This window comes from Emys orbicularis, chromosome 10, assembly GCF_028017835.1.
Source record: "Emys orbicularis isolate rEmyOrb1 chromosome 10, rEmyOrb1.hap1, whole genome shotgun sequence".
Taxonomy (NCBI): domain Eukaryota; kingdom Metazoa; phylum Chordata; order Testudines; family Emydidae; genus Emys; species Emys orbicularis.
The window spans coordinates 61,849,322-61,876,207 of NC_088692.1; the positions used below are offsets into that span (position 1 = coordinate 61,849,322).

A 26,886-nucleotide genomic window follows, 5' to 3' on the forward strand; every position below is an offset into this window, starting at 1 on the left:
TCTTCCCAAAACAAATGTTAGCCCTAATAAGGACAAAGCATCAAAAGAAGCTGAAAACTCCCCACAGAACTAGTCCTTCTGTTGGGACATACAAATGTAGTTACATCATATGACTGGTCTAAGCTGCTATTTGTTGGATAATGTTTGCATATTATTAATTGAATCTCTTGAAACAGAATAATTTATTGTTGTAAATAAATGACATTCTATCTGGGCCATTCCTATAAACTTTTAACTGGAAATCAGTGGAGAAGCAGATTGACTCTGAATGAGTTTTAGGTTACTGGCCTAATGGACTTCTGGCATCCAACCACCAAAAATTGACAAAACCTTCCAACTTCACTAATTAAACCAGCACAGGAACTTCATCATCTTAAATAATTAAGGCTTTAAATTTAATTAGTTGAATATTTCTTAGAGATGCTGAAAAGCTATAAGATTTTTGTCTCCGTCTTCTTACACAAAGCAGTATGACTAAAATGACTAGATAGTGGGGATTTAGCACACCAATATTTGCTATCCCATCTGTGCTCTGTTATGAATGGATAGGGAATCACTAATTTTTTTTATATGGTGAAGTATGAATTATTCCGTTTGAACTGGAGTCAAGCCATAGTGTGTTGCTTTAAAGCCACCATATAGCTGTGAGCTTAGAACTCCAATACTGCAGGTGGAGAGACAAGATGCATGAGGTAATATCTTTTATTGGACCAACTTCTGTTGGTGAAAGAGACAAGGTTTTGAGCTTACACAGAGCTCTTCTTCAGGTCTGGGGTTCTAATGCACAAACTGTTACAGTGCATAAAAGCAGATTGCTAAAAGCTAGACTAATAGAAGCATGTTTGACCTGTTCTTGTTCCCATGTGGTGTTTGCGTGCCTGGAATTATTTTCCACATGACAGTACAATCACATGTCTTCTAGACAGAATGGTCTAGAGAGATGGTGTGCTTATTCTGGACCTTTGGAGTAGAGGCACCACTAGGTGAAGGTATGTTGTTGGATTAATTAGGAAATGTATAATGAATTTTCAGGGTTTTCTGGTTCCCGCATACAGAGGGTCCATCACTTGGCAGACTCATTTCCTTTCCTTATACTCCCTCCATCCAAGCCACTGCAGGATGCCCAGCAGTGCCTTCTGTTGCTCAAACCTGAACTGTACAATGTCACTTACTCAGATGCTGGATTGAGTGAGGCATGGATAACTTTAACTAAAAGCAGGCATAGTGTGGTCAGATACCATGAAAGCTTTACCACATAGTACTGCCAATATCTGCTACCCCCCATTAGGCTTCCTGTTTTAGACCTCTCTTCAGATGACTCAAAATTTTATTGTGGGCAAATACTGATTGCAGACTAAGCCAATTCTGCCCTAAAATCAACTGGATTTCTTAGGGTGCAAGTCAGGGAAGAATTTGGCCCTAGGACCTGGGTTCTAGGCACGTTTCACTGACTATTTGTGGAGAAGTGCTGTAGCTGATTTTGTAAGGCAATGTGCACACAGGCCGTTAAATGACAGAATGGCATCCTAATTTGAAACCACTAAATCCATAATGTAGTAGCAGTGCTAATGTGAAGTTTGCAAGCAAAATGGGTATTGCATGCAATTTCTCCTTGGGTGCCCTATGTGCCTGCTTTTGAAAATGCAGCACTTGTTAGCTATTTTCAGATATTTATTTAGAATGAGAAGACCTGAAAAATGGCCAAAGCCTCTGGTAGTATTCTACTCTGGGGAGCTACTGTGGCCAGGCAGATTACAGTAAGAGGGTTTGGATTGCATAGTTATTTAAGTATAGTCTACATGAATAATTAGTTTACAGCAAGCTGGGGTATAAGTCCACCCTGCAATACCTGCCATGCACTAAGGCAGTGGCTCTCAAACTTTTTTACTTAGCAAGCCTTTGAGTGCGACCCCCCCCTTATAAATTAAAAACACTTTTAAATGTATTTAACACCATTATAAATGCTGGAGGCAAAGCAGGGTTTAGGGTGGAAGTTGACAGCTCACGACCCCCCATGTAATAACCTTGCGACCCCCTGAGAGGTCCCGACCCCCAGTTTGAGAACCCCTGCACTAAGGATATGTCTACACTGCAATTAATAACCCACAGCTGGCCCATGCCAGCTGACTCAGGCTTGTGAGGCTCTGGGCTAAGAGGCTGTTTAATTGCAGTGTAGATTCCTGAGGTGGGAGGGTCCCAGATCTCAGGCTGCAGCCCAAGCCAAGAAGTCTACACTGCAATTAAACAGCCCCTTTCCCCAAGCCCCGCGAGGCTGAGTCAGCTGGCATGGGCCAGCCACAGATTTTTAATTGCAATGTGGACATATCCTGAGTGTCCGCGTGGACCCTGCTGCCATGCATTAACAGTTTTAGTTCACTTTGATCTAGTCTTTTTTCAAATGGGAGTAGATCAAAGTGAACTAATCAACACAGCAGCAGGATCCACATGGACAGTTAGTCCTTGGCAAGTTAACGCAAAATAGATTCACACTGCAGCTTGCCGAAAACTAACTATTGTGTAGACAAGGCCTAAGATTTGGGTTGGGAGTCAGCCAGGTGAGGGTACACATTTCCCCATCCCTACTATGTGGCACAGAGAATGAGAACTTTCTCTTTGTATTATTATTTATTATGGTAGTGGTAAGTGCCTAGAGATCCTAACTGAAATCAAGGGCTCTATTGTGGTAGGTGCATTATAGTCCTTTTCTCAAGGAGCTTACAATCCAAATAGTTAAGACAGAGGAGAGAGGACAGAAGTTATTATTCACATATAGTGGGGGACCCCTTTGCACTACGGTTAAACTTTCTTTATTAGTTTAGTTATCAGTTTTGTTATCAGTTGCATTTTGCTTTGATTTGGATGTTGTTTGGTACTGGGCTATTTAACGATTGAATAAATTATCGATTAAACGATTGAATAAATTATCTAGCAAATGACCTGCACTTAGAACTCACTATCTTGTGTAACTTTTTCCTGTTTTTTAAGAATGTCATTGGAGTGAAATGTCTTGCACTGGCACTCTGCCTGTTTCACTTTCTTAGTTCTATCCCCTTAGATTCTTTCTTCATTATAGAGCAGCAGCACTGCTTAGCATTGGCCTGCTTACTCATTGTGCTGTATCTCTTACCACTGATAATTCTTGACTATTTTCTTAGGCTAGGGGCTCACAAATAGGGGCATTATGCATTGGAATAGGAGGCTGGGGGAAGAGAGTTGTTGGCATGAAGTTCAGAAAGGCTCTGTGTAGTTAACTCTTAGTATAGGATTTCTGGGATGAGGGTCTCATCTGGAGTGATAAAATAGTGCTAGGGAGATGAGAGAGGCCTACTTTGAGAGAAGAAAGGTCAGAAAGAAAGATGGGTATATTGCAGAAGAGGAGTAGGAGTATAAAAGGACTCAGGAGGCAGGGCCGGCTCCAGGGTTTTGGCCTCCCCAAGCAGCCAAAACGCCCCCCAAAAAAAAAAAAAAAGCCGCAATGGCGATCTAAAAAAAGCCGCGATCGCGCTCTGTGGCGGCAATTCGGCGGGAGGTCCTTCACTCCCAGGCTGAGTGAGGGACTGTCCGCCGAATTGCCGCCAAATACTTGGACCTGCTGCCCCTCTCCGGAGCGGCCGCCCCAAGCACCTGCTTGAGAAGCTGGTGCCTGGAGCCGGCCCTGTCAGGAGGACACAGTATGAGCAAATGTAGATAAATCATTTCAGTTATCTCCTCTGTCTCCATTCTCTGGGGCTGCATTGACTTTGACCAAGTGCGACCAATGCAATTCTGCTGCAGATAGGGTGAGGCTGGATTTGGGGCCCCCACATGGGGGTCCACACAGCCTGCATACTCTGAGGTTGGCATAAGCGGACAATGAAATATGACTAGAGCTGTCTGGAGAACGACAGTTCTGTTTCATGAAGACTTTAGAGGTTTTGGAAGTTGTTTTCTCACCAGAACAAGAATAAATCTTTTGAAAGTTTTCACAAGATGGAATTTTGTTGAAATATCTGTTTTTGGCTCAAAAAGGGCAGATTTTTAGATTGTATTCTTTCTCTGGAATTGACCAGAGAATCCACCCTGATCCTCGAAAGTTTTCTGTCAGAAATCTCATAAAAATAAATACGTTTCCACAAAACGTTTCCAAGAACCGGCACTTTCTGATAACCATTTAGTCCAAAATGTTCCTACCAACTCTATATTTGACTATGTGCACTCATTGGCCATTTGTTGGTGATGAAATGCACTGGCTGTGTGGGGTGTTCTTACATTCTCCTCCTTTCCTCAAACTTGTGTTGATTCCCCTTAATGAAGCCCAACTGACCTTAGAATTTGGTCCTTAATACTAACATTTTAGTTAGGTTAGACATTGACATTAACGCACTAAAGAATAAACCAGAAAACAGTAGCAGAGTAAAATGGGAACACATATTGCAGGGGTAGATACTTTTGGAGGACTTCAGGTTGATGAAAGAAAACCTACTACAGTAATATTGGTCACAGTGGATGATGGACATTAGCCAGGATGAAACTTGGATCATATGGGTTTCTCCTACAAAGGGGTATGTTCGTGCCTGTCCCAAGCCGTGAGTTGGGAAATAAGACAATGTCTGAGATGACCAAATAGTATTTCAAGGGACTGATTCCATCACCAAAATGAGAGGGGCTGTGGTGCTGAATGCTTCTGGAAAGTGCTGTTTTTGCCCTCACTCTTAGTGGAAGTTGACGGCACTTTCCCATTTCAGGAAGCAGTCAGCGTCTTTTAGCATCGGGCATAAGTTAGTGTCTAACAGCAGCAAAAGGGAAAAGGAACAAGTACACGTTGTATTGTGATTGGATATCAGCAGTAACGAGCAGGAACCGAAAATGCCCTAATCACATTCTGCTACTGAATATGTAAGAGCCAAGAAACTGAGATAAGGCCAAACAAGTAAGAGTTTAAACAAATGATGAACTGATTTTTCTTGTTGCTATTTTTCCATTAGATTTTATTTTTTTGGTCTTCACTAAACTTTAGTGGTCAGATACATGCATTGTGATGCCCTGGCTTTAAAAATAGACAGATGGCAGCAAGAACAGTTTACTGTTCTTGTAATTTGTTATTTTTAAAGGACCAGATCTGGCCATTCCTGAAGCCCAATTAAAGAGAATAATCTTAGTCATGAGCAAGAATATGCAGTTGGAGGGTGGTACTGCTTTAATTGTTGGAGAAGATGATTCAAAGGCAGTCCTTAAGTGAGTCGCTTGGCCTGTGGGCTGTAGAATATGGTAGTGGAGGAAGGGCTGTTTTTGCCATGCTTTTTTATGCTCCCAAACAAACTGTGCTTTTGTTCCCGCCCTGCTTTTCACCCAGTGCAACAAAGAAGGCTTTAGACTGAAATTTCAATTAAGTCCTGGTTTGATGAGCTCATAGAGTTCTTTATAGTGCTGTAAAATTGAAATCCCTCCCCTTCTTTTTAGGAAGAGGTGTATTGGGGTTGTGCAGTTGGGTTTTCTTTTCAAGTCTATGTAAATCTCCATTTGAACTAACTTTGTTTTTCATTAAGGAAATGAAATGTGTTTATATTTCTTTGTGACTTGGGGTTGATTGATTTGTTTAAAACACCTTCGAAGAATAAAAGCAAAGTAACAATTCATGTTGGGTTTTTTTTCTGTCTTGCATTCATTTTAAAGTGAGTATGGCTGACTGTGTCAATTTGATAAATAGTGTTCTAGAAAATCACCTTTTTGCCTCTTTTTCTCACACTTGCACACATTAGTCTATGTAAGCACACAAAATGCAGAAAAGATCTAAAGAAAGCATGTCAAAAAGCTAACGTGAACCTTAACACACTGATGAATAGGGCAAAATTAATTGGGGAGCATGGTGGATTTGCTTACTTGTTGACCTTACTACTGGTAATGACTGATTTCCAACTGCAGCCCTGTGGAGAGATTATGACTTCTAAATGAGTAAAAGTGCTCCGTTTCCAGGTCTTGATAAAACATGCAAAAAAGCCCCTGTGGTGGTAAATCAGAATAGAAAGAAGTACCTTGACTGGCTCAGTGACCGTTATGAACTCAGAGCAGACACTGATCAGGGGCTTGCAAGAGAAACATTGTCTTATTTTTGGTTATGTTACAATTGCGATGGAAACTTGAACTACTTTTCTGTCTGTGAAATGGAAATCAAGAGCCAGAAAAGAAATACTTCACTTTATCAGAATTGTTCATTAAAGATGCCTCCATCAATTCATTAAATAGTTATTAGCACTGACTGGCCGCGTAAGATAGTGTTAAATTTCATCTATGTTCTCTAGTCATAAGGTAGTTAAAACAGGGTAACTTGAGCATCACTGCAAAGACTGAATTGGGGTAAAGCAGGCATGACAATGAAAAAGCAGAGCTCCATTATGTGGCATGTGAAACAGTGCCTGTATAGTGAGCCTTCTCTGTGAATGTGTCATGGTTTTAAAGAGAGTCTGCTTTTGAGTGGAAATGCATCTTCTTGCCAGCTGGTCTGGAAAATCTTCACCTTGAAGTCTTACTTTATTCCCCAAAGTCAGATAGCCCCTTTGTGAAGCCCTGGATCAGATGACATAGTACTTAATGTGCTGCCTGTTGTGGAATCAATCGCTTCACAGCTCATTGCTTAATTGACATTTTATGTACAGTTGCCAAGCAAATGGTGTAGTTTGACTTAAGCCTAAAGGATTTAGAGGAACCAAAGAGCTGTGACAAATAATTTGAAAAAAGTTAAGATACATGTGAGGCTAATTAGTAATGGAGCATTCTTTTTCGACTAGCTCGGCACCTAGTTTTACAATGGAGTTCTAAGATGCATTTGCTAATGATCCCAGCACAGTAAGTTCTAACTATGCACCATGGCAATGAACATATAAAACCTACCGATGAGATCTCACCACTTGGGGCTCTAGTCACACAATGCGTTCTGCAACCCCTAGGCCTGCAGGGGGCAGTGGGGCAGAGGATATAAGAGAGGCCTCATTTGAGTGAAGGAAAGGTCCAAATCCCTCCAAAAGTGTTTTAGGCCATAAGAGACTTGTTGTATTAAAACAGCAGTTATCTGTATATGGTCTGAGTCATCAGCTGACCCCACAACCTTTCTCAGTTGAGGAACAATCTGAATATCAAAGAGTGGCTGGAGGCTGAGACAGTCATAAGAACTTGTACTGTGACATTAAACTTAGGTAAGGTGATTTTGTTAATGCCCTATTTCTGTAATATTGAAGTCGATTTTACCATTGACTTCAATGGGAACAGTATCAGGGCCTAACTGAGGAAATTAACTAGAAGTAAAGACAAAAGTTAAGAAATAAAAGCCTGATTCTGCAAAGCAGATGGCTACATGCTACATTACTGCTATAGAAAGTTTACATGTCTCAAAACAAGAAAATAAAACCAGACGCGAGGAAAGAATACTATAGTTAAATGGCAAACTTATTCAACTTCCTGGGAAATCTGCCCAAGTGAAGCCAATTTGGAGGACTAAGGTTGAATTTTCAAGAACAAATAACCTAATGGATCAAAAGCAAATAAGAAATTAATTTAAATATATTTGAGGAGAAAGGACAGGAAAATCACTTCTAGGTTACCAGTGAGTGAAGGGAGCAAACATTACAGAAAAGCTAAATGACTATTTTGCACCAGCTTTTACTATACAGGGAGATAAGGAAATGTATACTCCAGAGTTGCTGCTCTAAAACTGTTGTTTGCAGGTAATAAAAATGTGGCACTATCAGATGGAGATGACAAAAGAGGCAATGATGGAACAAATAGAGGATTTAAATTATGATAATCAGGACTGGCTGATATGCACTTGAGAATTCTGGACTTTTTAAGAGTCAAGTGTCTGAGCTGCTAACAAAAATATGCCAATTATCATTCAAATGCATTATAGGATTGGAAGGTTGGGAATATAAGTATTTTGTTTAAAGTGCTAAAGGTGATGTTATAGGTAGCAAACTAGTGAGTCTGTTTTCAATACCAAGCCAATTAATTGAAGGTATTATTTGAAAATCATCTAGCTGAGCATAATAATATGCTAAAGACAAGCCAGCATGGCTTCCGCAAAGGAAAATTGTCTGCCTCCAACTTACTACAATTATTTGAAGGGTTTAACCAAAGAAAACCAGTTTCAATTGACAAGGTGTACACAAGTGGCAGTTAAAATGAGGTAGTTATGGGCTGAGAGGTAAAGACTATCATGGATTAGAAACTGGTTATAAGAGTGAAATACCAGTTGAAATGAGTGATCAGTTTTTGACTTGAAAGCCCGTTGTTAATGGGGTGACCCAAGAAGCTATCTTAAGACTGATGTGGTTTAATAGATTAGAAGATCCTCTTTTGAAAACCTAAAATATCTAGCATTTTCAGGTAACCATCCAAGCTTTTGCGGATTTGGTTTCAAAGAAGCACCTACCAGCCAAGATTCTATCTGAATAGTTTGAAGCTCTTGGGTCTGTGAAAATGGACTGGAAATCCCACAAGTACTGGCTCCACCATGACATTTTCGGTATTTTCTGGATCAGGACTGAAATACCACAAAAGCAGCCTTTGCATGGCATTTGGCATGTCCTTCTGTTTCTGGTTGTGGCTTTTACCTAGTAGAGTAGAGATGAAGACTTGTTCTTGTAGTTGTCTGAAATTTTATCATACGTTAGAAATTTGGATCACTTCTTATTTTATCTGAACTGGTCCCTATTGGCATGTCCACTAAAATTTTGCCATGGGCTAGTCTTTTAAAAAGGAATGTTATTATTACATTATTTTCTACATGTGATGGAGTAGTTGGCATTCTGTAAAATGGGCTTTGAGTCTGGTCCTTTGTCCCTGACTATGCAAAAGAAGAAACCTACATTGCCAAAATAAAAGGAATTTCTTTCTGATTCATCAGTCACTATGGAACAATATCACTCTCAGTGTGAAGGAAAGTTAAGCTAGTGCCATTTCCCTTGGCAAATCAGGGGTGATTAACCTGCTACAACTTAAACATTACAGATTAAGTGTATTAACTGACTTGATAGCATGCAATATGTAGTTGTTAGAATATTTCTGTTTAAATGATAAATTGGTACCATAGCACACAGGATTTTGTTTCTGTTTTGAGGAGAATTTAAATCTGTGATGCTCTCACATAGGAGTTCAGGGGTTAGTGTTTCTTATGGTTTTTACATATTAACAGTGAACACTGGCACCAGACAATTCCGTAGATTTTACTCGTGATGAGATTTCAGCAATTTTCGAACAATGATGTGGCAGAGTTTTTTAAAGCTTTTCTTTACCCTCTCAGTTTTCCCTCAAACTAAAGAATGAATCATAGAATCATAGAATATCAGGGTTGGAAGGGACCTCAGGAGGTCATCTAGTCCAACCCCCTGCTCAAAGCAGGACCAATCCCCAGCCAAATCATCCCAGCCAGGGCTTTGTCAAGCCTGACCTTAAAAACCTCTAAGGAAGGAGATTCCACCACCTCCCTAGGTAACCCATTCCAATACTTCACCACCCTCCTAGTGAAAAAGTTTTTCCTAATATCCAACCTAAACCTCCCCCACTGCAACTTGAAACCATTACTCCTTGTTCTGTCATCTGGTACCACTGAGAACAGTCTAGATCCATCATCTTTGGAACCCCCTTTCAGGTAGTTGAAAGCAGCTATCAAATCCCCCCTCATTCTTCTCTTCTGCAGACTAAATAATCCCAGTTCCCTCAGCCTCTCCTCATAAGTCATGTGCTCCAGCCCCCTAATCATTTTTGTTGCCCTCCGTTGGACTCTTTCCAATTTTTCCACATCCTTCTTGTAGTGTGGGGCCCAAAACTGGACACAGTACTCCAGATGAGGCCTCACCAATGTCGAATAGAGGGGAATGATCCCGTCCCTCCATCTGCTGGCAATGCCCCTATTTATACAGCCCAAAATGCCGTTAGCCTTCTTGGCAACAAGGGTACACTGTTGACTCATATCCAGCTTCTCGTCCACTGTAACCCCTAGGTCCTTTTCTGCAGACATGACAATGGAAACTCGCCTTTTAAAGTTGCATATTGAAAAATTGAGAAGAGTCATTTTTTATTTCATCTAAATTATTTAGAGAGACTGTGTATTCATATGTCTCATAAGACGGGGAGGTAGAAAGGATATAACCCATTTATGGACCACTCAAACTATGTGCTTCTGATTCAGCCATATAGTTTAGATGCTGTTTCTAGTTGGCAGTGCCATAGCCGTAGCATGAATTTTTCTTTGTTGACAAAGAAGGGAACGTGCTTCTGTACCAAATTAATTTTTCCATCATCAGAAATACAGTACAGATCTCTGTGATTGGGTTTACCATGCCTTTGAGGCCCTTCCTGAATCATCATGGTTCTACCATACCCCACCCTAAAAGAGGAGCAGTAAAGGTGAGTCCTCCAGGCCTGCCTAGAAAGGTTGTGAGGAAGCAGCCAATCAGAGCACAACAGGCTTTGTTAAAAGGAGCTGCAGGGCCTAAGCAGAGCAGTTGCTGGATGGACTAGAAGGATGAGGAAGACTGGAATTCTCCAGGTCATCAGGCTTGGGAACAGACAGAACTTCAGCCCTGAGGTGAAGGTGAAGAGGAAGGGACTAGATGGAAAGAGGCCCAGGGAATAACAGTAGCAATTATTAAAGGAAGCAGCACATGGCTGCTATTTGTAGGGTTCCTGGGTTGGGACCCAGAGCAGTGGCCAGGCCCCGAGAAGGGGGCAAGTGTTGTTTAGAAGCCCAAGAAAGGGGCTAGAATTTAAAGGGCTCAAGGATGGGACTAAGACCCTAGAGAGGGCCAACCATTTGTTGAACTTTGTTACCCTGCCTCCTTCCCCCGCACTCCTCCAGAAGGGAACTGAATGTGAGAGGTGACCTGGCTGGAGAACTGCCCTTCTGGGGTAAAAAAATCCAGCCCTGCCCTTCTGGGGTAAAAAAGGTCCACCAATAACAATTGCTCTACCCTTGTTGGTGGCTGCAACCCTGTCTCTGGCCTCAATTCTCAGCCCCTTCTGTGCTAGCTTTAAGTCCATCCCTGTCCTGTTAGGAACTAGAGCTGGGTCTTCAGAGAGGAATCCCTGCTGGCACTGCTTCCTAACAGGACAGGGATGGACTTAAAGCTAGCCCAGAAGGGGCTGAGAATTGAGGCCAGAGACAGGGCTGCAGCCACCAACAAGGGTAGAGCGATTGTCCTTGGTGGACCTTTTTTACCCCAGAAGGGCAGGGCTGGATTAATTCAGGGGCTTGAGGGGCTGCAGCCCAGGGCTTTGGGCTAAGGGGGGGCCCCACAGGCCGGATGCAGCCTGCTGCTTCTTTTCATCTGGCCCGCGGTAAGTCTCTGTGCCATGGGCCTGATACCGGTACCCGAGCCTTGGCGCCCCCCCGGGACTGGAGCTGCAAGTGCCGGCTCGCCGATGTGCCCCTGCGGTGCCTAGGTGAGGGGCATTCAGGGAATATCTGTGCACTGATCCCACCCCCCAGCGCTGGCTCCACAGCTCCCATTGGCTGGGTACCGCGGCCAATGGGAGCTGCGGGGGCAGCTCCTGCAGGCATGGGCAGCGTGCACTGCGCAGAGTGGCCTGGTCCCTCTGCCTAGGGGCCGGACATGCTGGCCACCTCGGGGAGCAGAGCAGCGCCGAGCCAGGGCAGGCAGGCATCCTGCGCCGCCAACCAGGAGCCACCTGAGGTAAGCGCCTCCCAGCCGGAGCCTAAACCCCACACCCCCTCCTGCACCCTAACCCCCTTCCCCAGCCCGGAGCCCCCTCCTGCACCCAAACTCCCTCCCAGAGCCTGCACCCCAAACCCCCTGTCCGAGCCCAACCCCCAGCTGGAGCTGCACCCCCTCCCGCACCCCAATCCCCAGCCCTGAGCCCACTCCCCCACTCCAAACCCCGAGGAACTCCACAAAATCTAATAGCCCCAGGCCCACCAGAGAGTTAATCCGGCCCTGCAGAAGGGGTTCATCCATTTTAGATTTTGTGTGATTTAACTGGAAGGCTGAGCCACTGAAGATCTACCTGATGAGATTAACAGCTGAGATGGAGCGCCAGGAGCAGAGAGTGCAAATTCACACCTGTCTGACAGAAGGCGCTCACAAGAGGTGAATGGGCACTGTCACAACCTCTTAGTAGTTTCCCCACATGGGAAACAGAAATATGCTAATTAATGGCTTCAGACCTGTTTGAATATTCTGAACTGCCAGGGCACTAACCCTTGACAAATCACCCTTGTCAACCTTGAAACCCTTGACTAACCCTAGGCGGCTGCTAGCTAGGATATTTTCTCATGCTTACTGCCAGTGTTCCAGTTACACCCACAGTTTGGAAGAGGTGTGAGTGAGAGAGAGAGAAAGAGAGCAAGAGGCATGGTTAAGCCTCTCAGAAATTTCAAATGTACCTCAATTCTGAGGGCATGAAACATAGGCTGCTCCTAGGCTAGAATAGCTGCAGAACTACTTGACTGATGTGCAGTGTCTGGGGAAAGAACATTCCTTCCCACCCCTATGCTGCCCAAAAGAAAAATGTCAGCATTCAGGTAGGCTGCGTGGGCCTTGTGCTGGCTTCAGGCTACAAGTCAGTGGAAGTTTACATCACTCTTTTTTTTTTCTCTTCAGATTTGTGTTGGACTCAGACTCACAACTTCACATTTAGAGAGACAAGGTGTGTGAGGTAATATCTTTTATTGGACCAACTTCTATTGGTGAGAGAGACAGAAGTTGGTCCAATAAAATATATTACCTCACCCACCTTGTTTCTTGGGACCGACACAGCTAAAACTACACTGCATACCGCATTGCATTTGGAAGATTATAATCTCTACCATAAAGACTATTCAACCAGCTTTCCTGAAAATACTAGTTATTTGGGTTCCCTGAGGCTGCATATGCTGCCCAACAGGCCCTATCAGGCTGTTTGTGCACTCACAATTGCAGTAAAATGGTGCCAAGCATAACATAGTTTACATTCAACTACTACAGTGGTAAAGTGCAGTGTAATAATAAAACTGGGCAACAAATCATTTGAGGGGAAAATAGTATAGAATCTGGCAGTGAAGAGCTATTGTAAATTAATAAACAAACTTTGAGTTACAGCAGTGTCAAGCTGAGGCCTAAACATCTGGACCATTTCCTTTTAATTGGAGTAGACACAGTCTATGATATAATTTTCCCAGGTCTGGTTTAATTAAACTGGTAATTCTAGAATGCATGGGGTTTATTCAGGTTATTTTGTAACCCTTTCAAAAAGGGGAAAAGAACAAACGGTATTTCAATAGAAGAATTAAAATATACCAAACAGGTGGCCCTTTAATTTCTTAGTGTGTCAAATATTATTGCTCATATCCCCACCCTGATTTCCACATTTAATGAATGTTTTTACCTTGGGGGACTGGATGATGTTGGCAGTAGTTAATGAGCTAATGGTGCCTTTCACTTTGGGAATGCTAGTTCAAAGCCAGTCCCGATTAATGGTGACCAAAGCTGTTGTCCTTTGAAGAATGGTTAGCAATCTGTGCGTAATGACCTATCTTAACCCACTTCTTCATGGGTAGGCATCCACAACATGAGAGTGGGAGAGGAGTAGGTTGCCTAATAGTTTTCTCTCTATTTGCTGGAATCTTAGTTGACATTAATTGAATCCCTTGTTGCCAGTAACAGCAGAGAAGCAAAGGATTGAATGGGCAGGGAAATGAAAAATCTCAGCCGTTCAAGTGGATCCTACAGCTTAAGGATATTGGTAGGGCAGTGTGAAATAAGCTTGCTTGGTACCAGACCTGCTCTGGATACATTAACATCTTCATGGGCAAGAGCTGTCAACCTGGCATCTTTCATGAGCACCAAATTCACTTTTTTAAACAACATAAATAAATATATGTTTCCTCAAAAAAAATTACACTCTTTACAGTACAGTCTCATCTCAGCACAGGTCTCCTGGGAACTGTACTTCTGCAGGTTGGGGTCAACTCCAGCAAAGTGCTCACCTGAGTTGCTGAATGCCCTCAATTTCCATTGAAACAAGGAGGCTCTCAGCACCTTTGCATGATCAGTCCTTTACACAGAAATAGTCTGCTAAGTGTTTAGTTTAATGCTATATAACATTTAGCTTTTTAAAGAAAGCTAAATGTTACTGGATTTGCAAAAATAATTTCTGACTTTAGCGGTCTCCCCCACCCCCCAATTTATAGGCTTAATGAACTCAAGTGCTTTAAGAGCCCTTGCAGATTTTTTCCATCATTAATTTAATGCTATGAAGTGAAAGCTATAAATCAGGGTTTCTCAAACTATATATGGTAGTCACACAAATGGGACTTCATCTCACCTAATAAATTGGGAGTAACTCAGAGGATCTAATAACAAAAAAAGTAAATGAATTAAAACTACCTTTTAAAAATTCATCAGAATGTGAACCAGCCCCTGGGAGCTCCGGTCCCAGAGGGAAAGGAACTCTGTTATCTTGTATATGGTCACGTTGTCTTTTCATCTTAAATTCAGAACCTGTCCATGTCATTACAGCTTCCTACCCTGTGTTGTAGCCCAAGAGAAATGCAGCAGGGCTTGTGTTGGATTTACAACTGGCTTGTTCTCAAAAGGGCAGTTAAATATGTAGCAAGAACAGCATGTGTCACAAACTCTTCCATAAGAGGCCAAGAACTTTACCAAAATGACATGTGCTGCCCTTCTCCTTCTTCCCCACACCCCTGCTCTGCCTGGAGAGTGGAAAATTGAGCACTTTAAAATAGAATAGGAAGTTCAAGTACTTTGCAAATCAAGTGTGATTTGTTTTTTGACTCAGACCTCAGGGAGTGTTGCAGTGGATGAAGCCCATAGGCCCCAATCTAGCTAAGCACACATCAGGGCCATAATATCCAGACATCCTAGTGGTGGTTGCAATATGCATTATTTAAAAGTAATCTATTCCTTATAGAAGGTGTTGAAGTCCTCTGTTTGGTCACAGATTAATAAGGAAGAAGCACGGAAAACTTGCTTCATCTGGCCCTCTAGCATATCTCAGCCACATTTTTGAGAAACTACTAGTAGGAATAACAGGGTCATCCAGAGGTATCAGTAATGCAAGTGCCAGTTGCAATATGGACAGTTGGACTGAACTAAGATCATTAACTCAATACATGCAGGCCACTGAACAGCCATGAAATGGTAATGATTTTGTCACTTTCACCTAAGGATGGATTTGAACTGGTGACTTAAAGATGAAAGGCTTTTTAGCTTATTTCTAAATCCATGAGCCATCCATTTCCTACAGGAGTTGTGTATTTAATCTGCTGTGTGAGCATTATGAGCAATTTACCCCTTTATAACACTATACCTTTAAAAGCGTGGTGGATAGATTCTCTTTCATTTAAACAACATCAACTTTGGTCCATATGTTTTTCATCCATATATAGCAGGATGAATACTCTCTTCTTCCCATTTCTTTGCCATTGAACTTGGGGATTAATGAATATACATTATGACCATGGAGACTTTGCTCTCTTGTTGAGAAGGCCAGATTACACCCTCTGAGTATTTCCCATGCTTTGAAATCGATTCTTATTTAAGGATTACTGTATTTTGATATCTGGAGAGCCTGGTCTCTGACATTAAGGTGGTACAGTAGCTGTATTGAAATTAGTTGACGCATTATTGTAGTTGCGGTAATAAAACACTTTATGTTGGTTGCATTTGCAAGAAAGGAAACATTGATATCTGGAGGATTGTTTTAAAGAAGTGTCTACAGACATTTTCTTTCTGCCAAAAAGAAGTTTTCTAGAGACAGGGGTTTGTGTTGATAGGAGTTTTATGACTGTTTTAGAAAGAATTTAGAACACGAGGCTAAGCTGAACACTTGTAATAAGCAAGCAAAAATTTAGGGCATATAATACCGAACGTAATAGGACAGTCTGCTGCACTGCTCAGCTATTCTTCAGTACTTGAACTGCTGATGTTTCATCATGAAGGGAAAAACATACTATATGGAAATGTTTCTGTTGCTGGTATGGCACCAACAGTGTGCCAGGTGCCTTTGCAGACTAGAAGAACACATGGTCTTGCACTGAAGGATTTGCAATCTACAAAGACCACTTACAGATGAAGGCTGGGTGATGGGCTGAGATGCAATAGAAGTATGGGGTATAGGTTTTAAAAGTTGGGAGGGGTGGGTGGATGACCAGCTTTGTGCTCTCAAACACCTCAGGGAATCACGCAAAATATAAGAGTTGGGGAACTGATTCCAGGGGTGACTGCTAATGCCGAATCTGTACTGTCACAGGGGTCGTGGTGGGCTACCCTGGATCAATGTGAAGACACAAAGCTTCTTCCTGGAAGTCCTTGTGTCTCTAGTGATCCACTCTCTTTGGGAACTAGAGCCCCTGTTTATTTTGTTTGTGTTGACAACCCATTCACACCTACCTCAATGGAAGAATTTGGAGAAAACTCCCTCAGGTCCAAATGGGTTTTGCCACAGTGGAGGGCAGCTTGGCCCTGGGTAATTCAACTATAATGTTTAGAAAATGTCTTGTTAGTTGCACAATTTTTTGCATGGATTTTTTAAAACATTTTTGTTCATGCATTGTGTTAAGAGTTCATAGAATCGTAGAATATCAGGGTTTGACGAGACCTCAGGAAGTCATCTAGTCCAACCCCCTGCTCAAAGCAGGACCAATCCCCAACTAAATCATCCCCGCCAGGGCTTTGTCAAGCCTGACCTTAAAAACCTCTAAGGAAGGAGATTCCACCACCTCCCTAGGTAACCCATTCCAATACTTCACCACCCTCCTAGTGAAAAAGTTTTTCCTAATATCCAACCTAAACCTCCCCCACTGCAACTTGAGACCATTACTCCTTGTTCTGTCATCTGGTACCACTGAGAACAGTCTAGATCCATCCTCTTTGGAACCCCCTTTCAGGTAGTTTAAAGCAGCTATCAATCCCCCCCCATTCTTCTCTTCTGCAGACTAAATAATCCCAGTTCCCTCAGCCTCTTCTCATATATCATGTGCTCCAGCCCCTTAATCATTTTTGTTGCCCTCCGCTGGACTCTTTCCAATTTTTCCACATCCTTCTTGTAGTGTGGGGCCCAAAACTGGACACAGTACTCCAGATGAGGCCTCACCAATGTCGAGTAGAGGGGAATGATCACGTCCCTCCATCTGCTGGCAATGCCCCTACTTATACAGCCCAAAATGCCGTTAGCCTTCTTGGCAACAAGAGCACACTGTTGACTCATATCCAGCTTCTCGTCCACTGTAACCCCTAGGTCCTTTTCTGCAGAACTGCTGCCTGGCCATTCGGTCCCTAGTCTGTAGCAGTGCATGGGATTCTTCCATCCCAAGTGCAGGACTCTGCACTTGTCCTTGTTGAACCTCATCAGGTTTCTTTTGGCCCAAGCCTCTAATTTGTCTAGGTCCTTATGTATCCTATCCCTACCCTCCAGCATATCTAACACTCCTCCCAGTTTAGTGTCATCTGCAAACTTGCTGAGGGTGATCCTCTAGATCATTAATGAAGATATTGAACAAAACCGACCCTTGGGGCCCTCTGCTTGATACCAGGGATGGAGGGATGAGTATGGAGTAGAAAATATCAAATTTCTTTCTCTCTGAGCCTGTAGCCCTTTTACTCTGCCTCTAGCACATCCACAGATGTTGCCTGCTGATATATTATAACCCTTACATAGTCATGTACTCTCATTTGTATGTACAGATTGCCATCAGCTTTAGTATAATCTGTTGTGCCTTCCCACGGACGTCCCTTATTAATACACTTTATAACTTCTTACCAGTCCACCTCAAATGAACCTCCGTAATGGTGACAACTCTTCCTGCTTTCATTTCCTAAATAACATATTTGCAGAGCAAACTGGCTATTAGTGCATCTTTTATTTATTAAAGTATTTGTCTAGTTACGCACTTTCCAACAGAATCAAAAACATACAAAAATATTGGTCACTAAAACCGACTCAGACAATTGGCAGTGTCCTAATTCTCAACAGGAACTCACCTGCTGTAATAATAAATAAACTGACTACGTGTTGTATTTTGATTGAGCAGAAAAGACTTCAATGTGACCTGAAGCTCATCAATATCAGGGTTTCTCTGACCATCATAGGGAATGAATTTCAAGCTCAGAGACAGCAACTAAGAATGCTCTGTTGCTGATCCTGAGCAATTGACTTCCAGGCACTTTCTTCTTTAGATGTGATTTAAGGTGGAATCTGCACTTTCTCCTTTTTTCTTTTCTTTTCTTTTTCTCTATCATCATCCATCTCTGGGACTTTAGAATCACAGATGAGCCTGTGAAGGGTGCCTATAAGCTGTGGCCCAATTGTACTGGAGTATATTTTGATGGGCTCAGATTTGAGGATGTATTTCCTCAGTTTTGATTTAAGGTCTGGTTGAGGCTCCAATCCAGCAAAGCACTTTATGCACATGAATTGAACATGGAACTACGTATGCACTTAAAGTTAAGTATGTACATAAGTGTTTTGCTGTGTCATGGTCTTAGTAGTGTCAGGATCTTAGAGGAGAGTTTTGTTCAACCAAAGTATCCAATTTTTAGTTTTTCATTCTACGCTGACCTTTCTTCGTTAGGGCCCATTGTTGTTTTAGTTATTTAATTTTATATCTCCCAAGTTCACTGACTGACAAAAGGGAAGACACAGTCTCTGCTCTGAAGGACTTCTAATCCGAAGAGAAATCATGTAGACAAAGGAATAGGAACAGGAAAGGGAAGCAACAATCAGTACCAGGTGACAGAGCCATGAAGTTAGGCATTTATCATGTTAGTTGTATAATATGTGTGTGTTCCTCTCTTTCTGGGTCTCTCTCTCAGCTACAGTATTACATTCAAACTACTTGGAGTGAAGGCCGGGGTTTATAAGGCTGGTGTTTGGAAAAGCTATTCTGTTGTTTTAAAAAATCTTCTGTAGAATTCTCCAAAACCAGCAATAATCTTGAGGTTAAAAAATGATATTTTCCTATCCAATATTTGTTTGATATAGATAGGAAATTTATAGACTACTTGCCTACTTGGTTTTTTTCCTCTCCACATCAGGGGTAAGGTCTTAGCCTAATATTTAATTTCTTTTTTTAAACCACATCTGTAGACTTGGTAGCAGGAACTTATGCCTTTTTCTTTCTTTAGTGAAGGGAAGTCAGAAGTGTGAACTGAATTGCCGAGCAATAGGCTACCGGTTCTATGTGAGACAAGCTGAAAAAGTAATAGACGGCACGCCATGTGATCAAAATGGAACTTCAGTCTGTGTGTCTGGGCAATGCAAGGTAAGTCCAGCATCTTAATATGTGAACTTTAGCAATTCATCTTGGGGAGTCTCTTATGTGTTATGTGAGTTACAATAATAATTGATGCAATCTGATTTGTGAACGTCTGGTGTCTTGTTAACTTTACATGTACTGTATATTTTTCATAGGAAAAATACGTGCCCTTATCATACTTTAATTATATGTAAACCTGTAAAAATAGCGACTGAGAGAATTTTGAAAGGTTGTGTGGAAGTTTCTGACCAGAATTAAGATGGCTTTCAGTGAATTTCCTCATATATTTAGCTTCTTGCAAAAGAGGTGTTTATCCCTATGTCAAATTAAACTCCCCAGTAATTTTAAGCTAAACAATGGAAGTAAAAATAAAAAGTAAGAAAGCAACTTCACTTTAGCTTTGGAATGTAGATATCTCTCTTCTTTCTCAGCTGAAACAGATGGTAAGACTTAGTGGTTCACTTTTATTCAATTAAATGTTAAAGTACATGTCATTTAACCAGCTACACTGTAATTTTTCCCATCATCCCATATGTGCAGTTAAGAGATGCAAATTATTCTCCTTATTGGTTATCTACTGTTCTGTTGGTAGAACATAAATTATTGTATGTTGGATATACAGTCATTTCTTTGGAGTTCAAATGAGGTACTGTGTTGACTTTTCACAATCTGCTGTATGGATTCTCATCATAAAGGGTAAATGTCCTGCAGTTTCTGTGAGATGATGGCACTCTTATGCAAAATGTGATGTTTATGTTTATTTAAAACCTCTGATGCAATAAGATAAGAAAAATATGTAAAAAGCTCTTATCTGTTGCATTTGCAAAAGAGAGCTTGTTTTTCGAGTCTCTGGTATATGGGAAGGGGTTTAGAAAAGAAACCTAATAATTGCAAATAAGTGGCATTCAATGTTTGACGTTTCCAGTATCAGTAGGCAGAAGAAACATTGGGAAGTTTTAACAAGTGGTGTGAAATGTGACTTATGAATCCAGATATGAAAAAGGACAAATTTAGTTGTTGCTTTGCCAGAAGAAATCCCATATAAATTAGAACCCTTTTCTATTCCTCCTACTTGTACACATCTGGACAATGCCATGTATATGTCTATATTTGTATTTTTAGCAGTACAGGCAGTCTTAGATTTGAGTTTTCTTTGTAGATGACAGATATGTGTGAAGTTGCTTATCAGTAAAGATGCCTTGATCTAAAACTGATTCATAAGGAGCCAGAATTTTTTTTAAATTACAATTCTGATCGGTGGCCAATAGCGGAATTGAGATATGGACTTTTTATTGAACCAGCAGCCCTGTTTTCCTGATGCTTTCTGCAAATACAGAATATCGGATGATGTGTGTATATTTGGAAGTCTAGGGTAAAAAGGAATGATGGCTTCTCAGGAACCTAATGAGAAATATTGTTCAGAATTTTGCCATCATGAAGTTCATATGCAGTTTGTTAATTTCCAAATCTCCGGATGAGATGTCAAAAACCTAATACGTGTTCCAAATCGCTAGTGTGAATATGAAATGGGTACTACCTGGGATTCTTATGCTTTGTTACTTACTATTATACTGGTCACGTCTGTATTTATTTTTAAAGCTCCTTATTTCAGTAATGTTCAATGAATTGGCATAGCATATCGTTCCCAAAAGAACTTAAATGAAACCAATTCTGCCCACTTCTATAGGTGCTAAAGGCCCTAAAAGCACTCTACACCTCTATACTCTGTGTTGGTTCTCTCAACATCAGAGTAGAGTGAGAGGGTAAGATAAGCTAAGGACATGGATAGTGTCTCCAAATAGGCAGGAGAAGGGGCTCAATTGTTTGCAGGTACAATTTAGGTTATTTAGACATTAATGTACTTGATTCATAGGAACAATCAGGTGCTTGGACATTGAAATTATCCATATTGTGTATGCACGAATATATAGCTTCAGTAAAGGTTTCCTATTATGGGTTAATAAATCTAATTCATTCAATAGTGTAATTGTAATCACTGCAATGTGTAACATTTCTACTTGGACAGAAAAAAATCTTCTTTCCTAGATTTAATGTGTGGTGTTAGTGTATCAAAGGGGCAGAATATGTTCTGCTTGCTAGATTACATCAAATAAGTTAAATGTTTTTACTTAATGTTGAATCCTTCCTTTGTGGTTTTAAATCAGAACTGTAACATTATAGGATCTAAAAAAAAAGAGGGGGAAATCTGTCATGCAGGTATTTAGAAGATGACAGAATAGATTAGTTTATCATGTATGTGAATTAAGGTGACTTAAAAACACTTACACTTGATAAACTCTAACAGCTCCTATCATGTTAGTATGTACACAGCAATTATTAAGTTGATACAGCAATTTGCATTTCCATAGTGCTTTCCATTTGTGGAACTCAATAAACACTGCCAAATTAAGTGTAAAAATGTAATAAGAAAAGCCAAAGAAGAGTTTGAAGAACAGCTAGCCAAAAACTCAAAAGGTAATAACAAAATGTTTTTTAAGTACATCAGAAGCAGGAAGCCTGCTAAACAACCAGTGGGGCCCCTCGATGATCGAGATAGATAAGGAGCGCTTAAAGACGATAAAGTCATTGCGGAGAAACTAAACAAATTCTTTGCTTCAGTCTTCATGGCTGAGGATGTTAGGGAGATTCCCAAACCTGAGCCGGCTTTTGTAGGTGACAGATCTGAGGAACTGTCACAGATTGAAGTGTCACTAGAGGTGGTTTTGGAATTAATTGATAAACTTAACATTCTTATGCCATTCTTATGTTTTGATTAATACTCAATGTGTGATGTTGTGTATATGTATCCTTACCTCAGTTTGTGTGTGCATTTAGGGGATTTGGCTTAAATTGGGCATGCTTTTCTGCACTCTGCATGTGCATTTGGAGATATGACTACAGCTTGTTTGGTTTGAAGAAAAATTAAAATTTAAAACCTGTTTAATTATTGGACAAATGTGACTTCTCCCCTTTTGAAATTGTGCAAAATGCTGTTCTTGTATGGAAAAGCTTTCACACCAAGTACTACATAAGAGAAGCACCAGAAAGAGGATAAGTATTTAGAAATTTGGTCACTCTTTTTAGTGTATTCAGAGGAGGGTGGGCTCCCCAGCAAGCAAGCCAGAAACTTTAACCAGGTTCTTTGAATATTAAACTGATCCTGAAAATGCAAGTTTCCGAAAAGAGAACCTATTTTAAACTATTCCTAGTTTAACTATACTCACTAATGAAATCCCTTTTTTTTCCCTGTGACTTTCTTCAGACTTCTGGGATTATTCTGTCTGCTCCTGGAGTTTTGTCCGTACTTTAATTTCTTGACCACCTGTTCTGACATGATTCTGATTCCCTTCAGAATTCCTCCTTCCTGCTTTGGTAAATGCATTTCTTAGCCTCATCTGCTCGGACCTTCTTTTGCAAACACTGTGAGGTCAGTAATTCAATACTGGCTGTTAGCCTTCTTTAACCAGCATGGTAACATGAGTTGTTTGCATAATTATTATATGACGGGGTAGTTTATAGTTACCATTATTTTTCAGTGAAACTACTGTATACTGAAACTACTGTATACTTACTACAAAATCTTGTGCAGTTTTGCTATAACTATGGGATGTTCATAACTCATGTCATAACTGATCACATGTATCAGTTAACTTAATTTGGCGTGCAATTATCTCATTATTCTCCAGTTCAATAATTTAAAAAAGATTAGATTGTATAACTTGCATTTCTTCTCTGCTTGATGTTTTCTACTTTGATACATCTTTCTTATTTTTCACTATTTTTGCACCATCTTATTCCACCCTATTTTTTTTGTTCTTGTTTTTATCCCAATGATTTTGTTGCTAGTTGCAGTAGTGATAAGTGAACCTCAAAAAGTCAGGGTTCTCACTTGCTCTGTCCTAATCACGTGGGCCTGCAAAACTGAGCAAGACTTCTCATGAGAACAAGCTTTTGATGCAACCTTTCTGGCACTCCTTGTTAAGACAGAAATACTGCAAGCACAGTTTTTCATGTAGTATTTTTGCACTTCTCGTCTGTGGTTCTGGATGGGAAGACGAAGATGCATAAAATTAAAAAAGTTTTGGTTCAGGTTCTCATAGCCCTCCTTAACCCTTTTACAAGGCTGGTGGATGGTAAGGTCCAAGCCATGGGTCGGCTGGGGGACCTGGATGGAAACAAAGGGGTGCTGGTGAAAGCCCCGGAAAACTAATTTGAATAAGCATGGATTAAACAAAGGGGGGCTGGTGAAAGCCCCAGAGAATTGATTTGAATAAGCATGGATTTGCCTGCACTGTACACTTTATCTGCCGGGTAGTCCCAGACATATAATAAAGTTGCGGCCTGATTAAAACCCATAACAAGTCTCCTGTCCTCCTTGTGGTATACCCAGACAATGTCTTGGATCAATACATTAAAAATAACATTTGTAGGATCTTGCCCTTTCCTCATCGAGTAAGCAAACAAGTCAAGCTTGTCTAGTATTAGTGTAGTATTCCTAGGCATAGCAGTGAAGGAATAGGTGGGAACAAACGCTTGCTATCACATTACCGGTCATGGGTACTCCAGATGTGACCAAACAAGCATTGGTGCCCGGAGGAGCTGGATATTTTCAGCACAAGATTAAAGCTTCGGTCTTCAAACAAAAGCTGGTTGCATTGCAGGAAACTGCTTCTGAATGGAGCTGAAAGGTACAAAGAAATCTTGCCAATAAAACTGCACAGCTGAATGGAGCCCCAAAATGTTTTCCTTAGGGATCATGACTGTATTTGACTGCACATACCACCCTTTGGGTCGGACGGTATATGTCAGGGTTTTGATAATGGGATGCAGATTGTCAGATTCAGAACTGCACTGAGCCAGTTGATTAGAAAGGCCTTCAGAGAGTGAGTAATTAATTAGCTTATTTATGGAACTGTGGCAAAAAACATTTTTCATTTGTAGTTCTGGCATACAGTGGGCCAGATTCTGCCTTTGGATAGGTGAACGGGGATCCCATTGGAATCAAGTGGAAACATGTGCAACCTAATATTCACTAATATTGGGGCATAATTCACCCCAGTGTCTTGGTGCAACATAGTTACTAATTTAGGACTAGATTCGTCCACCTTATTAACCATGAAATAACGGACTAAGTTACTACTCAACATAAATAATGGTGGCAGAATCTGGCTCTTAGCCTCTTTGCAACTGGACTTTAGTGAGCAAAAACCCTAACAAGACACAAGCAGGCTTGTGTGTCAGATGAACAGCAATATGGAGGTAAGTTTCACTGCATTCTATCTTGAGATGAGCCATTTCAACTTGACTTCTTATAGTAAGATGGGAGAGTAACTAGAACAGTTTGTTTCCTGATGTTGACAGCAGGAGGAATGTATTAAATTACATTTTTTATTGGGTCAGTCACTTTAACCACAGGTTACTGAAAGGCAGTTATTCAAAAACTTTCCCTTAGTTGTAAGAAAGATCTTATGGGGGTGGAGAGGAAAGAACTTAAAAACAAATAAAACCCAGGAAGTTGGAAACCGATCTTTAATTTTGACAGGTTTCTTTTTTACTTTACTGTTTCCCATTAGAAATGTTCCTCCTTTAAAGTCAAACAAAAAGGTTCACAGGTTTTTAAAGTTTAACTAACAGGCCTGGAAAGATTTGAGGATAACTTCTGCGCCTACTTACACCATTGTAAATCTGGAGTAACTCCCCTGACGTCAGTGTGTTCCTCCAAAATGTTTATGCATCGTTATCAGCTGCTGACAAGCAAGAGATTACAGTGATTAAGACAAATATTTGCACATCCAAGTTTTTAGGGGATAAACAGTTCAAACTGTATCTCATGGCCTTTCCCTTTGCTAGCAAGGGAAATCATCAACACACTTCGTCATGTTCTAGTTCTGTTTTCTCCAGCCATCCAAAACATATCTTTACAAGCAAAGTTCCAACTGGCAGTGTTCATGTTTCAATCCTGTGCCATGCATTAGATACAGATACTTGATTCATGGCTTCATTTAGAAGAGAAGATTTGCTTTAATTTTATAAAAAAACATCTGTATGATCTTATTTGGTAACCTACCTTCTACCTCCTTAATTTTGTCCCCTCCACCCCCCCCATCTGCTCTATATCAGTTTGCTTGGCTGTGCAGAAGGATTTCTGTTTAAATGGGAAGCAATTCTTACATATGTATTATCAAGAATGTAGGAGAGGGGTAGCTGTAATATAATGTATGCCTATTATATGATTCTCTGTTTGCTTGCTTTATAGTTATCATTTTGCTTGCTAAACAAGAACTAGAGGATAATTTCCTGAAGATATGTGACTTCAGTCTCTTAGGTGGTTTTGCACATTGGCAGGAACCAAAGCCAATGGCTTCAGATAATCCAAGCGCTGGTAATTAACAAATAATACAGTGTCGATTCTTTGAACTTTTACCCCTGCCATGTTCTGAGCAACAGGCTGTCTGGTAGCTCCAAAGTGGGGCCAGGGAAAATCCAATCAGGGAAGATGAAACAGTGAACCTTGGGGGGTTTAAAAACCTCAGCCCTAAAGCTGAAGAGACAGAAGAAGGCATTGATTGCTGGTCTTGACGATTGACCCTTCAATGCCAGAAACAGGGGTGTCTGTGATAAGTTAGATCTACCTAAGCTTTAAGTAAGGTGTATGTGGCTTTCTTGTTGTTAAAATATTTTTGTCTGAATGCTTTGTTTCTATGGATAAATACATAATACTTTGTTTTGGTGAAGCTATTCTAAATTGTTGCATTTACCTACTGTTAACAGCTCCCATAGGGATGTCTCTTGCAAATGCCAAACCAAACCCAGTTGAGCGATCTCAGGACTCATGGTTGGTGAACAGGGGTGTTGTAGCCAGTGGACTTGTGCTGTGAGTGGGAGAATTGCAGGATTCCACTCTAAGAGGAATAGTGGTGCAGGACCTATCACTTAAAAGGTTGTATTCATTATAATGATAATTCAGTTGTTTTTTGTGCACAAAGAGCAACTTATAATTTCAGTGTGAATGACTTTACTTTTTTTCTTTCTTGGTTTTGATTTTAGTTTCCCTTTAATTTAAAATTAAAGTATCCTTGAGACAGCATAGTATGTGTATCTATGTCCTATCTTGGGCTGAACTAAACACACAATAGTAGCTGCATCCAATAGTCTCCTAGAAATGTAAAGGGATGGTACATAGGAGACAAAAGCATTAGTTACACAGCTATTTGCAGCACAATAAATGCTAGAATATTAATATAATCTGTGTGAGAGGTGCTGGGGTAAAGGCAATACATTTATCCTCTCATGTTGCTGAACAATGAATCTTCCATGGGATTAAAGAGTGGTGCTAATAGAAACTACAGAGAATCTCATTAAGTTTTCCTCAGCTGGAAATATGGCACAGATCACCTCCATCATTATGCAAGTAACTGAGGGAGCTATTCATGAAATATTCATCCTGGCTACATTCTTGTGCCCCTTGTGAGGGTAGCTATTACTGGTGAGTAGTGAAATTGGTAGTGGAGATTATATGGGTTTTTTGATGTTGTTGGTTTTTTAACTTTTAAATTCTAGACCATCCCTTGACAATCAGATCTAGGATCAGTAATGAGCAAGTCTATGTGAACATAATTAAACAACTTCACAGTCTTATGGGA

The 26,886-nt window shown here is 40.8% G+C and overlaps 1 protein-coding gene across 1 annotated transcript in view; it reads left to right on the forward strand.

Annotated features, from left to right (window-relative positions):
• THSD4 (thrombospondin type 1 domain containing 4) overlaps nt 1-26,886 on the forward strand; it is a 598,412-nt gene that overhangs the window by 182,028 nt on the left and 389,498 nt on the right. Inside the window, exon 6 of the mRNA XM_065412285.1 lies at nt 19,113-19,249. Within this exon, the coding sequence (XP_065268357.1) occupies nt 19,113-19,249 (137 nt within the window). The remainder of the gene's footprint in view (nt 1-19,112; nt 19,250-26,886) is intronic.